General features: G+C 38.0%; 1 protein-coding gene across 1 annotated transcript in view; it reads right to left on the bottom strand.

The window, feature by feature from the left end:
- CDC73 (cell division cycle 73) overlaps positions 1-16,235 on the bottom strand; it is a 102,494-nt gene that overhangs the window by 9,629 nt on the left and 76,630 nt on the right. Inside the window, exons 11-13 of the mRNA XM_021525071.2 lie at positions 10,715-10,772; positions 7,693-7,728; positions 7,195-7,282 (exon numbers count right to left, since the gene is read on the bottom strand). Of these exons, the coding sequence (XP_021380746.1) occupies positions 7,195-7,282; positions 7,693-7,728; positions 10,715-10,772 (182 nt within the window). The remainder of the gene's footprint in view (positions 1-7,194; positions 7,283-7,692; positions 7,729-10,714; positions 10,773-16,235) is intronic.

Consider the following 16,235-nt stretch of genomic DNA (forward strand, 5'->3'; position numbering starts at 1 on the left):
GCTGCTGACATTTCATTGCCAAAGCTTCTGACAGAAATAAAACTCTGTTTTCCTCAACTGCAGTAGTTAGCAGGAGAATTTGTGGTACATTTTAAAAGCACAGTACATAGCTGGTAACATTTCTCTTCATTACAGTGCACATAGTGCCTTTGAGCAGTTTACTACATTTTTTGGGTAAGTTGTTCGTAGAATTTCTATTTGTTCTCTTCAATTTATTTCTATTTGAACACTAAAAACCAAATTTGAATGTGCTTTAACAGGCAGACTGTACTTCCTATTGTTGGATAAACAGGAAAAAAGAATGCAAGACTGAATATGAAGAAAAGTTCATTATTCAGTCAATCTGAAAACACTAGTTTTTACTATATATTCCATGAGAAAATGGCATTTTGGGGGGGAAAAAAACAACCCAAAAAAACAAGCAAACATGTTTTAAGGCAGCAGGTGAAAATTGTCAATAAACTTCCAAGAAATACCATTTCACTTTCCCAATGTAAATTAACAGATTATGTCCCCTCATTACTCCTCATGATTTAACAGTGTTTAAGAAACCAAGTCACAAGCAATTTCTGAAATGTGTGTCCAAATGCATTCAATTGATACAACTGCACTGGGAAATTAAAAAAAGCCCAACACCTGCTAACAACTATGAATGGTGCATTAAAGCTGACTAGAACTGCAAATACAGAGAAAGCATCACAGGTGTTAAACGAGGAGCTATAAATTAAATTATGCTTGTCTCTCTAGTACATGTGAAACACCATCATTCTAAAGGAAATACAGACAAAAAAGGACAGGACACTGGGAGAAAAGTACACACTGGCCTCCTAGCATATATATTTTTAGAAGTTAAGATAATAATTTCCCTAATAACTGAGGTAATTAGCAAAAGGTTAATATTTACATATATTTTATCCATCACAACAGACTGATACATACTATTGCACCCTACACAGAGGCATTCAACTGAGTTCTGCACTGGAAAAAGCCACCCAATGTGGCACCAGAATTAAAGTGGTTCTGATCAATTTGCTAATTTAAAAACTCCAAGGTAAGGTGCACCTTCATGAGCACTCCTAAAGGCCTGCCCTGCCAGTGTGTCACAGGCTTTGCTTTAGCAACAATAACTGATAGGAAACTCTGTAATCTAAAATGAGGATTTGCTGGTGGTCCTTCAGCTTTTAAGAAAATTACTAATTAGTGTCTCATCACCCACTAGAGCTAAAGGAATCTGGGCTGAAAAGAATGAAGATAAATTTTTAAAAAATCAGAGAAACAAGCCCTCAAACACCTTTTATCCAACTGGCAATGTTCACAGGAAAAGCCAGGGTCACCCAAAATGCTGGGCAGCTTGAGAATTTTGTTATTCTCCAACCCCTACATTAAACAAGAACAAACTCTTACAGAATATGTAAATAAAAAACAAACAGCCCTACACCCATTATAGTGATAATCAAGTATTCATCTGAACAGGGATCTAAAAGGTCACATTTTAAATTTAATTTGTAAATGTGAAGAAGCAAACACATTTTAAATGGAAACAGGAAAGCAAAGCAGCCCTGCCACAGGAGAGTAGAGGCAATATTGCTGTGCTACAGATTAACAGCTTCACCACTCTGAGTCTTCTCACATTCTCTGCTTTAAATGTTTCTGTGTTTAAGAATTCATTCCAACACTACATTTTGGCTCTTTCTGCCCATTTCAGCTAGAAACTGTGTTACAGCCATTAAGGCACCATTCATTTGGGCCTCAGTTATGTCCCTTCTAGACAACAGCTTCAGTTTTATTTCCTGGAAAAAATCTGAATTTTTGAGTGCAATTCTCTAGGACACAACACAAAGATATCTTGTTAAGGACTAACTATCAATGAGCAGATTCAAATGGCACAGCAGAGAAGACAACTGTCACAAAGCAAGCATTGAAGCAAGCACTTGCATCCAGATAAACACACAGAGTACAGGAATGAAAGACAGCTTACAGAAAGTTTATGGAATTAATGCCTGCATTTCCGGGAATCATTTACTCAGTAAGAACAGTAAAAGCCATGTGCTCAAGAACTGAGAATCAATAGAAATTACTGTATGATTATAAATATATTTATGGTCTGTGTCATCACTACCCAGACATAAAACACAAGCGTAAGAAAACTGAGTAATAAACACCAAAAATCCCATCTTCTCTTGGGGATTATTTATAATATTACTATATAAATACTATAGCCAGTGGCTTAGCTATACATTTGTACTTGGCAGCTTTTTAAACATCAGAAATGAGTTCTGAAACCTGAGTGTGCAGGAGCTTACGGTTTCTTGCTGCTTCTCCAGATTCCTACTCCCTATTTAAAAAAAAAAAATCCTTATCTACTTCGAATGCACTTTTATGCCCCTAGTAGTGCTAGGAAATTATCAACCCTCGCTGTTAATTGCCAAAATTACTGTCCACATTAAAAATGGTGCACTCTCACTTTGTAAAGGCAGCAGGTCCCCCCCCTAAGGTAACATGCAAGCAATTGAACACCATCAGATTGTGGGAGGTAACTGGTAAAACACCATCCACTGAACTGGCATCCACATCCACTGGCAGCAGTGCCTTTAAAACACTTTCACTGAGGTCACATCAGCACTTTCTGGCCTTCAGCTCAGGCACATTGAAAAATGCATGAAAGGAGACTAAGGCAACTTACCAACAACTGAGATCATAGCAATACACATCTGATTGTGTTCAGAACTGGAGACTTATTTCTACCACCCTCTCAGTAATTCTGTTAAATTATAGTATCAAAAGCTTTAGACCCCTATTTTTGCAAGAGAAGAAAGCTTTTTTACATCATGCCTGAATCTATCCCAGATACTTCACTTGGTATCAAAGCTGGATAAATCTCCAGTGAGTTGCCTGGCCACATATGGTTAAATGTATCACAAGCAAGAGCATCATCATCATAAAAATACATCATCACCATTTAGTCATTCTCATCTGCCTGATGGAATTCCTGCTTCACTTGGCTCCATGTAAAGCAGAAGCTTTGCCTCTGAAAAGCCTGACTCCAGGTATTCTCAAATACTGAGTCACAATTTCACATAGTAATTGTGATATCCAGTGTTGCATTCAGATAGTAAGAATAAAATCTATTATATAAAATATTTGAAAGAAGTGTCACAACATACCAGAATGTATTGCAGCTCTGAATTTAATTTATATTTTAGCTTTTTAGTATTTTAGAAACTCTTCACTTTATGTTGTACTTGGCTCCTTAGAAAAGTAACCTTTCAAAAAAACTTAGCAAGAATATATGCATGCTATTTAGTAGGTGAATTGTATATATTACAATCACATACAGAAATATCTCCCTTCAAATCTAAGTTGCAACAAATATATTGAATACAAAAATTAGATATCTTAAAAATATAATCTTAAACTAGTGCCATGCTTTGGGTTTGTCATATGTATTTCCTTCTATACATATTAGTTTTCCTGCTTTCCATATTCTCTACCTTAAAAAGAGAGACTAACGTAAGTGATAAAGTAAGATGCTAAGCATCATATAAATGTCAGCCAAATTTGGCATGAAAAACTAATATACTACAGAGCTATAAATAGGCTTAGTAAAAATCTTGGTATAATTCATAAGTTTATTTCAGCTCTTGGCAATTCAAGTCCTGCCACAGAACTGGATGAAGAATCTCCTATTTATTTTACAACCACCAACATAAAATACCTGATGATTATAGCAAAAATAATTTTTCTCATATCCAAAGTATGTATTGCAGTCCAGTTCCTTAAAAAAAATCCAGGATTGTAGACAAAAAGTATCCTAAAAGACATATTCACAGCTATGATTGTAAGTTTTGATCTCTATTTCTGATCTTTAATTTCAGCTGATTTTTTTCCTTATTTTGTTTTAAGAAACATTTAAATGGACAGAATCACAGAAGGTGATTTATGAAACCCAAATTCTCATTCTTTATGATCACACACTTCACAGACTGTGTTTCCTCCTGGATATACATATCCCAGCCACCACAGGGGCATCATCCTCCCAGGCTTCTGTTACATTTCTTCACAGTCTCCCCTACAAGGGCTCTTACCCTTCCAGATCCAAAAATCTCTCCTCCTTCTGCTGTACCAGCAATCCCCTCTGATGGCAAATATAAGCAGGCTGACTATCTCTAGAAATACAAGAAATGCAAATCTACCTGCATCTTCCTCGGAGTAAGGGAGGGAAGACTGATTTAGGTGTGTCTTTTCTACTCAGACAATATTTCTTTATCCCACTACTTGTGGCAGTCAAAGGAGTCTCTGAAATCTCTGCTCTTCTGTCAAATTTAGCTGCAAGTGGGGAATGAGTTAAAGAAGGTGCTGACTTGAAGGCAGATATTAGCTAAGTCCTCTTTCCTTGGAAAACCATCACATATCTATCAATCACACTCTACATCAAGGCTAGTTCTACACTCTGCATACCTTAACAGTAAAAACAAACCCTGAAGCCATTCCTGAACAAAGTACTTCCATAAATCTGAATGCAAACAAATACAGGCCAGGTGGCATATTTTTCAGAAGAGTGCTAGAACTGTCATGGCTAAATTAATATTCTACCTCTTCTGAATTCTGCTATTGCACTTCTGACTCATTAACATACCTTGCTTCTCCCCTTTCTTTTTCACACAGGCTAACTGTAGTGTTGTCCTTTGAACCCTTAAACTTCCTTTCAGTTTGTTCTGGATCATGTTCCTTGCACTCTAAATACCAGCATCCTCTTGGGACAGGCCTTGGCAAGATGACTGCTGAAAACTGACTCCTGGCCCAGATACACTCAGACATGACAGAGTAATTGTCCTGGGTTTGCCTTAATTGAATTTTTGGGGAGGAGGGAAAAGCGTCTGCCACAGAAGTGACTTTCCCCATGACAAACATTGCAGCTTCCATCATAGCTGACAGAAACAATAGCTAGCTGGCTCTGAAAACTGATACTCTGCTAAGCCAACTGGAGACGCTGGACATGCCTCTAGAAATCACATTTAAGAACAAAAAACCACAGAAAGCTCGCTGTTACTTCCTGCTTTCTAGAGAAGAGAGAAGTGGTGTCCCGCGCGGTTTCTGCCGCCGGACAGGACAATGCAATCCCGGCGGAGCCGCCTGAGCTCGGAGCGCCCGGAGCCCACAGCGGCAGCAGCGCAAGCACAGCGAGCCGAGCCCCCGGCAGCGCCCGGGCCGCCTTCCCCTCTTCAGCGCTGAAATGTTCCACTGACACACAAATGTGTGGGCGCCAATCTCCTCCCGAGTCAGAGCAAAGGAAAGGTGAAGGCACGAAGGAAAACAACAGGGCGACACCAAGGCCAGTGAATAAGGAGGGGCCAAAGCCCAGAGGTAAAAAGGAGAGGAGATGCTCTGGTTTCAGAGCTGAAAACCTTCTGCAAGCCAAGGTGAGAATATAATACACCAGACAATTCCCCTGTAATTCATAAACCATATGGGGAGATGCAGTGTTCATCCACAGCTCAGAAGAGAACTGGAGTATATAGATGTTGCAAGAAGCTGTGATCTGACTTGAACTGATAGAGAACTTTTGCTTTGAGAAATGGAAGAGAACCTTTGCTTCCAGAGACAGAAGAAGAGAACCTCTGCTTCTATACTAGAACAGCCAATCCTTAAAAAAAATGCACCCCATAAGCCAGTGACCCACGGAGGCAGTTGCGAGAAGACTGACAAAACGTGGGAGGGAGTTCAGGGTTGCAGATTTCCCGGCAGGCTGCTGTTTGTGAAAATTAAAACCATGAGAAACTATTTCCTGTGGCATGGCAAGAGAGACTCCTCTGCCTAAGCAAACTGAAGAATGATTTATTTTTAGAAGTGGTAAACTGACTCAAAATCCCATGTTTTGTCTCTTTACATTGTCAGTGGGAAATAGAGGCTGGGGGGAGGAAAGGTGTTCTAAAGGTTTGGTTTAATTCTTCTCATTCTCCTTTTAATTCTGTTAATAAAGTTTTCTTTACACTCTTTAAGTCTTAAGCCTGTTTTGCCCCTAAAGCATCCTTATCTCAACCCCATAAGCTTTAGTTTACCTAGTTATTTTCCCCTCCTCTGCTCCAATTACATCAGAGGAAGCTGAGTAGATAATTTTCGTGAGTGCACTGACATTTGGCCAGCAGTCAACCTACTACACAGGTGCTTCATTCCTTTCTGAGTACACCTGTGCCAGGAGTCACAAATTATACAGCTGTAAAAGCCAGCCTTCCCTCAAACTATTTCAGAAGAGAAATGAGAGCCCAGTATACTCACTGGACCTTTGATGGACTGTGGCAGTAAGGCAGGAACTGGAGCTAGATGCCCATCAGAAGGTACCTGAGATCTCAGAGCAGTTTTAAACAATTCTAGGGCAACTCCAACAGAAGCTGTACCACCACCACAGCCTGGTTTGGGTGAAAAGCATTGTAACAGTACCATGAAAGATGAGTGCTGGAGGTGATAAAAAGATGATCTCTCAATTTTTCGGACATACCATTGCAGACAACCTACAACAGTGTATTTCTCTGTGAAAATTACTATTTCCAAAAAATTACCTGATGCTTACCAAGGCAAGTCTAAAAAGCATGATCTGTTGGACAAGCAGAAAGATTCATTCATCCATAATGAATTAAATCTTAGAATCAGATGTGGGATGTGATAAACAAGTTTTAGTAACTCACTGAAATTTCCCTGGATGCATTTGCATCAATACTTAATGACAATATGTGAACTTCAGAAAAAGTTTTTTGTTTGCATAACCAGCTGGGATGCTTGGCTGATACAGCCCATCTGGTCACCTCCTCCTTTACAATAACTGTGGTCCTTTCCCAAAATCTTTTCTCTGAGTTCCAGGAGCTCACTTGGTCAGCTTCTCTCAGCCTTCTTCTATAGGAAGGGTTCACTTGCATGTGGCTACACAGATGTTACATGAAAGAAAACCACTGCACACATTCCAACTGCACGAGTTTCCTAAATCTGCCCACAGGTCACAAGTGAGACAAAACTCTGAATTAGGTTTTTGCTTTTTTCCTTCTAGTCAAGAGGAATTAATCCCTTTTATACTCTGCTCTGTAAAACTACTTTGTCACAATAGAGTAAATGAACCCTCTTGCTTAATCACTAATTAATCACTAGTAAAACTTTGTATCTGGAAAGAAATTGTTATATAGTATGTTCTAATCAGCTACTTACTTCAGATCTTGCAGAAGGTCCTTTGCATTAAGCATTGTTATTAAAGAGGTCGTGGCTGCTGGAATAATGATTATGGGAGTTCGAGATCCTGTAGAGATAATAAAGTTAGACTTTGCCTGGAGGGGGCTTTTCGTTGTGTTCTGGTTGTTGTTTCCTCCCCTCCCCCCTTTTTTCATTAAAGGAACTGTACATAACAAAACTCTTGCTTAAACGGTCCCAATCATGAAAAAATAGTAAAGGAAAATAGTAGTAAAGCTTTTCTGAAGTAAATGTTTTCATTCACCAAAAAGGCAGATCCCTGTATGACAAGTCTCTCAACATGTGTGGGACCCATGTTTAGCTAAATAAAATGCTATTATGCTATACAGAATACATGCTTTATATTCCACTGCTTGCTTATACTGTTGCTTGTAGTGTCAGAAAAAAAAAAAAAAGAAAAGAAAAGTGGGCACAATTCACACAAGACTGAAACAGGTCACGTAATAAAAACTGACTCACCTTTTTTCTGGTTTGGAGGTGGTCTTGCTTGAGAAACTGAGAAAAACAAACAAAAATACAGCAGAATGACTAAGATGGCAAGGCATCTGTTTAATTGCAGGAGTGAATAGGGAAGAGTCACACTACAGTTCATTAGATCATTTTTACAGATGCAAGATACTAAGATGAAGAAGGGATTCATAATTTGGGTTTGAGCATTCAGAAAACAAACAGGTTTGGACCATCTGAAGCAGATGTTAGGAGAGTTGAGTCAATCTCTCCCAGTTTAACTGAAGCTACTCATCTCCCCTCCATCCTCCACAAAAGGCCAGGACACGACACCATGGATAAAAATTCTCAACAAGCTTGAAAAAAGCTGCCTGTAGATCTTTAGTTCAGCAGTGCTTAACCAACAGGAAAACCTTCACAATTAACTGATCCCTACACTTCACCTTTTCGTTAGTAGTTATTAATACATATGACATCCATTGGATTTAGCTATCCTGAACACATACAGAACTTTCAACAACCAAAACCTGAATTTCAGGGTTACTCAGATTAATTTTGGATTGCAGGTGGAGTTACATGAGGTCTTCATGAGCCAGAAACAGTCAAGCCAGAAACACTCAGGGGGAAAAATCACCCAAGCAACCAAAAAACAAAAAGAGAAAAACCCACCCACAAACAAAATTATCCTTAACCACCAAAGAAACCCACAAAAACACTGCTGGTAGAAACCAAAGAACTGACCCCATCTCTCCAGTAAAATGTTTCCCCTTCAGTTTCCAAGTTGTGACCACCTACAGGAGACACTGCATTCCAAGAGTGGAAAAGCCTCCTTGTTTCTTCACTTTGGTGCTATTAGCTGGTTACCAGGTGACCTACCTGGTTTCCTAATAAACATTTTATAGTTCAGTTTTCAGGAGCCCTAACTTCAGGAGAGAAGTGTAGCACTTGATAATCACCATCATCCATGTTTATCCTAATTCAGAAAATGGTGAGTAGTAGAGAGATTGATGCAGACTAACTCAAGTCTCAACTGCTACTATGCATGACAAATTTCATTAATTGACTTCCAATTGCTTAGCACCAACTTGCTCATGTTTATTTATGACCAACTGTTTCAGAAACTTCCTAGAACAGTATAAATATTCACAGCACATACTTGCCATTATTGAAATATTGAGACCATATCCTTAATTATCTTTTCCTGACACTGTCAAATGCACAGATATAATTGGCAACACTATATTGAACTACATGAACTTTACCTACCCAGTGATTTTTAATTTTTTTTAATCTAGGTATCTCCTTAAAGTAAAAATATTCTTGAAATTATGGGTAGATCCAGCTGTCTTAAGGCAAAAAACATCAAAACAAAAAAGAGGGGGAGGGAGAACAAGGATCTGTAAGAAATTAAATAGCTGTACAAAGACAGGTTAGGAGAAAAGCTGGTAACAAAATGGCACCAAAAATATAATTTAAGAGCACATCTCAAGTATTTTCTTCAAATCACCACTGTACAACAATTTAGCCTAATTTAACTAATGCTTCCTATGTGCAAAGCAGCATCCTCCTGGAAACAGCAGGTTTTAGTTACTTTGACTGCTAAGAATAGAACAGCTGAATTCTTAAAATATCCAAATATCAAAATGCAAAAATACCCTAGGCCAGGCAGAAAGAGAAACCTCTTCTGACTACACCTGTCTTCTTTATTCTCTCTTCAATTTCCAATGCAGATGCAAGATAATGGATGGGGCTGGCTGTAGAGCAGGGCAGCATCAGTGTCACCTCTATAATGTACAAACCCCACGCTGCTGGCAGGAAATGCCCAGGAAGTCACAGCCAGCAGCAGGGACTGTGACAACTCAGTCATATTTCCTTTCTTGCCACTTCTACCCTTTTCACACTGCTGTCTGTCAACTCCATCTGCATTAGGATGCTTAACGGGGCTAGTGAGATAAGTATGACAGGCAGCATGACCTTTCCAGTTCCAAAATAACCAAACAGAAGAATCTGTGCACAACAGCATTTAGGCATGCTGAGAACATTCAATATTAGAATGGATTTTGGAGGGAGAAGCAGTTTTACAATATTAAGTCTTAGCATTTTAAATCCTGCAAACAAATCTCAAGGAATTAGCAAGGCACACATTGCAAGCATTTAGAGTCTCAACAAGGATATACAGTATTCCAGCAGTTCTTCTAGAAAAAGTATATTCATTTTAACTGGTAGCTTTGTTTCCAAGGCCCCCAGAATGTCCCCAGAACCTTCATAACATCATCTTATCCTGAAATAGCACCTTTCACTTGAGAGCTTCTTCCACCAAACCACTAAACTCTCAGAGTACATAAACTAGGGGCAAATTTGCATATCAGTTTGCAAACTCTGTCCCTCCCATGTGCTGGTCTTACACACTTCTAAAAACTCATCCTAAGGGTTTCTTATTTAAACAAAGTACATTTATCATCCCATCACTGCATCAAAACTCGAGATTCAATCTGACAGATAAATGGACTTGGTAGCCAAAATTTACTGAATGGGAATTAAAAGCCCAGTTGAGGATTTTGGCCCCATTACAAATATCTTACGTGCTTAAGAAGTGTGAAGAAGTAATGATAACACATTCAGAGAACTACTTCTTTCTGATATATTAATCCTAGAAGTAGTAATATATCTCTTTTTGAGATTAGCTATTTTGTTAAAGTTGTTTATCCTTGGAGTATTAACCAGCTCTTGTTAGATATCTGAGTGGGAATTTTGTGAAATTTTAACTGGTGACATATCAAGGCCACAACTAAGAGAAGTTCTTGACTTTTTAATTTCAGCAGTGCACCCTTTCAATGGGCTAATTGGGCAACACACTGAAGAGAACAACCCCAAGCCATGGTATAACATGAAACAAAAGGCTATGGGTTTTTTTCCAATATATGCACAGTTAAAGGCCAGAAATAAATGGCTTGTACTTAATTCTTGGGCTAACTGAAGTTCTAAAGAGAACTTCTTCAAAACTCAAGCATATGTGTGACAGTGGCCACCTTACCTGGTCGTGGCACAGGCTGTGCTGCCGGAGTTTGTGTTTTGCGAGCGGATGCACCTTCCTTTGAAAAGACAGAAGAGCAATGTTATCAACCGAGCTTCATGTCATGAGTTCTTCAAATGAACACAGAGGTACAGAAAGTATGATAATGAGAGCAGCATGTTTCCACTAAAGAGATGGAAGAAAATAGAGAAAATACTCCAAACTCTAATTTAGAGATCCCGTTTTATGTTTAGGGAAGACAAACAACCTCAAACTTTTACAGTCTTACATTTTAACCAATCATGAACTTTTTAAAATATATATTCAAAGAAATCTCTCATATTTATAATATTGCTTCATTTTACCTACTACCACCTTCACCAAGGGTTAGTAATGTCAATATATGCAATTGACTGTCAAAATCTCCAAACAAGATACCCTTATGCTTTGGCTGGAAAACCGGGACCAAGAAATTGCAATGCATTCCTGACTTGAGGAGTTTTAGTGCCAGAAATAGCACTCTCATGATAATTAGTTCTGCTCATGCCTTATCCAATTACCTTAATGTAACACACAAAAGACCTGCACTACTGTTTATTCTTGTTAACTCCCCAGAGTCAACAAAGCACCAAAGAAAACAGTGAGGTCACATGTCTGCTTCCAAAGCAACACAATTCCTGCAAGAACAAATTCTGCTCTCAGTTGCTGCTGTGAAACCTCACTGAGCATAACACATAGCACCAACATGCTAAAAAGCTGCAGTATATTCCAGCCACTTCTATCTATTTGCAGAGCTGACAGGAAAAAACCATTTTAACATGAAACCATGGATTGTAACTGAAAATTACTTCAACATGATGTGAGGTATCCTACAAGCATGAGACACTGAGAAAGGTCAGAGATCCCACTCAGAGAAAAACCTGTCGGAAAGGACTCCAATGGCATTATCAGACTTCCATCTCCATGCATAAATAACAGCATGTTTTGTAATGCAAAATAAAAGAAAGCTCATGAGAGGGCTCACTCCATGATTTAAATAACACTTAGAGGAGCTGCTTTTAAGTTTCCATGATGAAAGTTAAAACTCTTTATCTCATGATCTCTGAAGTACAAATAGAAGCTCCCACACAAGCTCATAGAAAACACAAATTTACTCAAAGTCTCTCTTCCCTGAGTGTTAGTGAAGCCACCCATGATTAGTTACAATAAGCTGGAGCTGGTATTTGGAGCACTGAGCAGCTTTTGTAACTTTTACAGGAAACAACCTCCTACTAATCTTTAGTATAAGGATTTAACCCTGCACTGCAAGTAATGGGTCTATCCCAAATTTTGCTGTACTCTTTTCTGAGTATTGAAATACCAACATTTATGTAGGGCAGTTGAGTCAGTACCTGTTATTTTAAGACTTACTTTTATAGCACCAGAGGAAAGGTATTTTTGCCAATGTCCTTTCATAATAATTACTCAGAAAGTTATAAAACTGAAAATACTACCACACTCTAGAGGAAGAGCAGCAGGAAAGGCTGACTACCTTTGAGACAAGCCTTGCAATTGAGAAACAGCATCTTTCTTTTTACTTCCACTTTCCAAGAAAGCAAAAATAAAACATTTTGCACCTTTTTCTGTAAAGATACCATGTTCTGTGTCAAAAGAATGATTCTTTGCTGCACTAGTTACTCATTTTGAAGAAACTAAGAATTCCTCCATAACACTTCCTTAAATTCACAGTACTTGATGAAATGTAAAGGAAATTACCAAACTAAAGAAACATCAACTCCTGCAATGCCAAATTTCAAGTTTCTAAATCCAGTTTAGATGCATAATCATTACTGTGTCCTGGCCCACACCTTCATTCCTCCTTCCACCCCTATGGAATCAGCAGTGCAGCCTTGCTGCCTCCCCTGCCACTCACCCAGTGCTTCCCATGTCTCAAACACACCCTGCAGTGAAGGAGGCAACCAGGAGCTGCTGCAGAGAAACTTGTGAAGAATTATAATCAAATAAAAACCAAAGCCAAACCAGTGGCTTGAGCCTAATGAAGTAACTGGCAAATTATGTGTTTTGGGGTTCTTTATGGTCTCCTCTGAATTGACTGCCCTACAGCGATTTATGGGAAACTTAGTGCAGGAGCCTACAACAAAACTTTGAGAACGTGGCAACTGAAAGAAACAAAATAAACACTCCCAAATGAAAAACAAAATACAGGGCAAAAAATCACATCAAAATATCTGATTAATAGTAGGAAATAAATTCATCTAAATGAGTAAACACCACTTCCATGCCTATGACCATTCTGTTTGTAAGACCAAATTCTGCAAATCAATCAATTAGGGAGGTCATAGCTTTTAGGTGTATGAATTGGTACCTTAGACTATGGTAATCTCAGGAATGAACCTCTCTCAGCTCACAACAACTGATATTGAGATATCCTCAAAGCTCAGCTGTCACCTGACTGAAGGTGTACCATGAATCCTTTGGAGGTGATTTACACCCCTTCTCTTTTTACAATTTTCAGTGATCTAACCACCACCTCCTGCTCTGCAAAAGCTGCAGCCAATGTAGCAAAAGAAACTCTGATCAATGTTTCACCCCAACATTTCTCAGAAGATTTGTAAGGAGAAATGGTGAGGAAAAGAACAGAGTACTGAGCTGTGGTGGTTGACAAGACCTGCCAGTGCAGAGGAAAACCTGGTGTCAAGTATGGAAGTCATTAGCAGGATAATTTTGTTAGTATTTTCCTTTGCCCTGCTAAGTTTGGATTTAAAAGTACTGCTTTTCAAAGGCATTCAGATAAGAGATATAAGCTTTTCCTATGACCACACATTGATTCAAGACAAGCTCTGCTCTTAAGGCAGGTGTAACCACAGAGAAGTCCATGCCAGGATTTCTCCCAGGGAAAAAAAGTATTTATCTGACAGAGTAACTCTGTAGCTGCTTCATCCAACTACACAAAGGGGCTGCTACTGGTGATTTGTGGTGTCTCAGCTACTCAGAGACAACTCCTGGTTTGCACGCTCTTGCTCCCTGTAAATGCCAGAGTTATTTTTCACTGAGCACACACAAAGGTATCTCAAATCTTCTCATGTGAAATTTTTAATCTAAAAGTTACTCTTAAGTAACCAGCACGCTGCAAATTCCAACTCCAGCCAAGGGAGCCTTTGTTCATGCAGCTGTACCCTAAGCATCACAAGCAGCAGAAATCACTGTTTAGCTATTTAAAGAACATTCATTTCCTCAAAATTTCTGAATACTTAGACAGTTTTGCTCGAAAATGACATACCTAATTCTCATGCATAAGCTGTTTGACACTGTTAAGGAGTATATTATGAATATTCATAAGTTCATACTAATTTAGTAACAAAACCATGTAATTTGAAAAATACAAATCTTCTTTAAGACAACCACTTAACGTTGTTTTTTAATCAAAAACATATTACTTGGTTTACTTCTGCTAATTTACCATAGAAGGTTATATATAGAGAGTTTACTTATGATTTACATTTTAACCATTCAGCAACAACAACCTGACATAGAATGTAATCAGCTCCATATTTCCCTGAGCCTCACTGCCTCGCTTCCCTGCAGGGCTGGATCTGCTTCTCTGTGGGATTCATTTTAGTGCTTGTGTTCCCTGTCATTTCAGACATTCAAAATATCTCTGCCTAACAATGTTTTTGTGTTTAGTGCATTCCTTTTGCTATTTAGCATTGTTGTACCTAAACACATAAAATATACTGGGTTCACAAAGCAATGGATGAGTGGAAAACAGCTCAGTACCTGTGCTTAGTACAGCCATGGTTGCATTTACGTTCCCTAAGAGTGGTTATTGGGGGTTTGTTTGCTTGTTTTCTTTTAAACACCTTGTAAAACCTCTTGGTTTTAAACTCCTTTCTTTAAACCTCCTTTTCTGACCTTTCTAAAAATAACAATTTTTTAAAACAGCTATTATGTGTATTAATTAACAAAAATTACCCATTACCAATATTTACCTGACAGACTAATCAGGACCCAACTATTATTTTCCTATATTTTAGAAAAAAGTCTGCATTTTAGATATTTAGGTTTTCTTAGGTCTCAATAAGAATTAACATCCATAGTTAGGTTACCTTCATTTCCCAACTGGAATGAAAAATTGCCTGAACAGTAAGTCCTGCTACACTTTAGAAAATAAATTCTCCTGTTTAAAACCAAATTATTAAAGATGCCTTATGGCATCTTTACAGGTTCAAATGGTGGAAGGAAGAACTATATCATTGCATATTCCCTTTCCCACTGGTTTCTATATAGAGAGCCTAAGAGCCTGTAGTATTTTGACCTTTAAAAAAACCACTAGGAGCAAAGGACAGAGTCAACAATTTGATGCTATCTTGTGGCTTTAATTTGGTAAATTTAATTATTATCTTGTTCCTCAATAATATTTAAATTAGTCCCAGAATGTCACTAAAAATCTGAAAATTATTGGGTAGCTTGCATGCTCCTGCCCAGAAGCAGTAGAAGCAAAAAGTAACATTTGATTCTGCAAGAAGTGTTAGCAACTGCTTGCATGTAAAACACAGAGCAGCTTCCAGCCATGACAGAATTCACCCAAAGACAGCTCTGTTTGTGAAGAGGATCACAGCAAAACTTGGATTCAAAAGAGAAAGAAAAGAAGTACATGTGGATGGCAAACTTGTAAAATTATTTTTAACAGACTTCAATGTATCTATTCAATTTGAGGTACACGAGACTGTAAAAACTCACTTTAATTATCAGCAACCCTATTATCATTTCCTGACTTAAAGTATTGAACCTTTGTAAATTTTAGTAAAGCCAGCCTAAAGAACCATGAAAAAAGTAAAACAACTGCATAGTTTAAAATAATACATTTTTCTAAAAATTAAATATTGCATATATCAATGTATGAACAGCCAAAACAAAGGGTTGACTTCAAAGCAGGTATCTAAAAATTGGTCCAGATGCCCTACTTGAAGCCTGATAGAAACATCTATTTCATATAAATTGGATTCTGAAAACATAGAGCTTTGTTCAAAAAATTTAAAGCCCATAGAAGCCTTGGAAAAAAATCCAAGCCTTTCAAAGAGTCATCCAAAATAATCCAACTCAGTGGCTCTGCCTCTGCAGCCTTCACAATAATTCACTGACTTCTGTCTGCATCCGGAAAATTTTAATAATAATTCAGCTAGTTTTTCACATCATCATTTTATTTATGCATCAAACTGGTATTATTTATTTTCATATTTTTATGCACACACAAATCTGCATGCAGTCCCAAAAGACTGCAAGCTTTTAACTGCCTTCCTAATTTTAAACTAAACAGTAAAAAATAGAATCTATTGTGCAAATACTTCTAATATTATAGTTACTTTCATTTCCATTGTTTGCAATATTAATGAAAAGGTCGTTTCTACTGTTTATACTGTTTGAACTTCCTTGTTTTCTGGAAGGAAGAGTGGGAGTTTAAGCAAAATTAAAGATATTTTTACAGAACAAATTTTAACAGAAGAAAGGTTTACCAGTATTTATCAAAGGACTCCCATACCAA

The sequence above is a fragment of the Lonchura striata genome, chromosome 9 (assembly GCF_046129695.1).
Source record: "Lonchura striata isolate bLonStr1 chromosome 9, bLonStr1.mat, whole genome shotgun sequence".
NCBI lineage: Eukaryota > Metazoa > Chordata > Aves > Passeriformes > Estrildidae > Lonchura > Lonchura striata.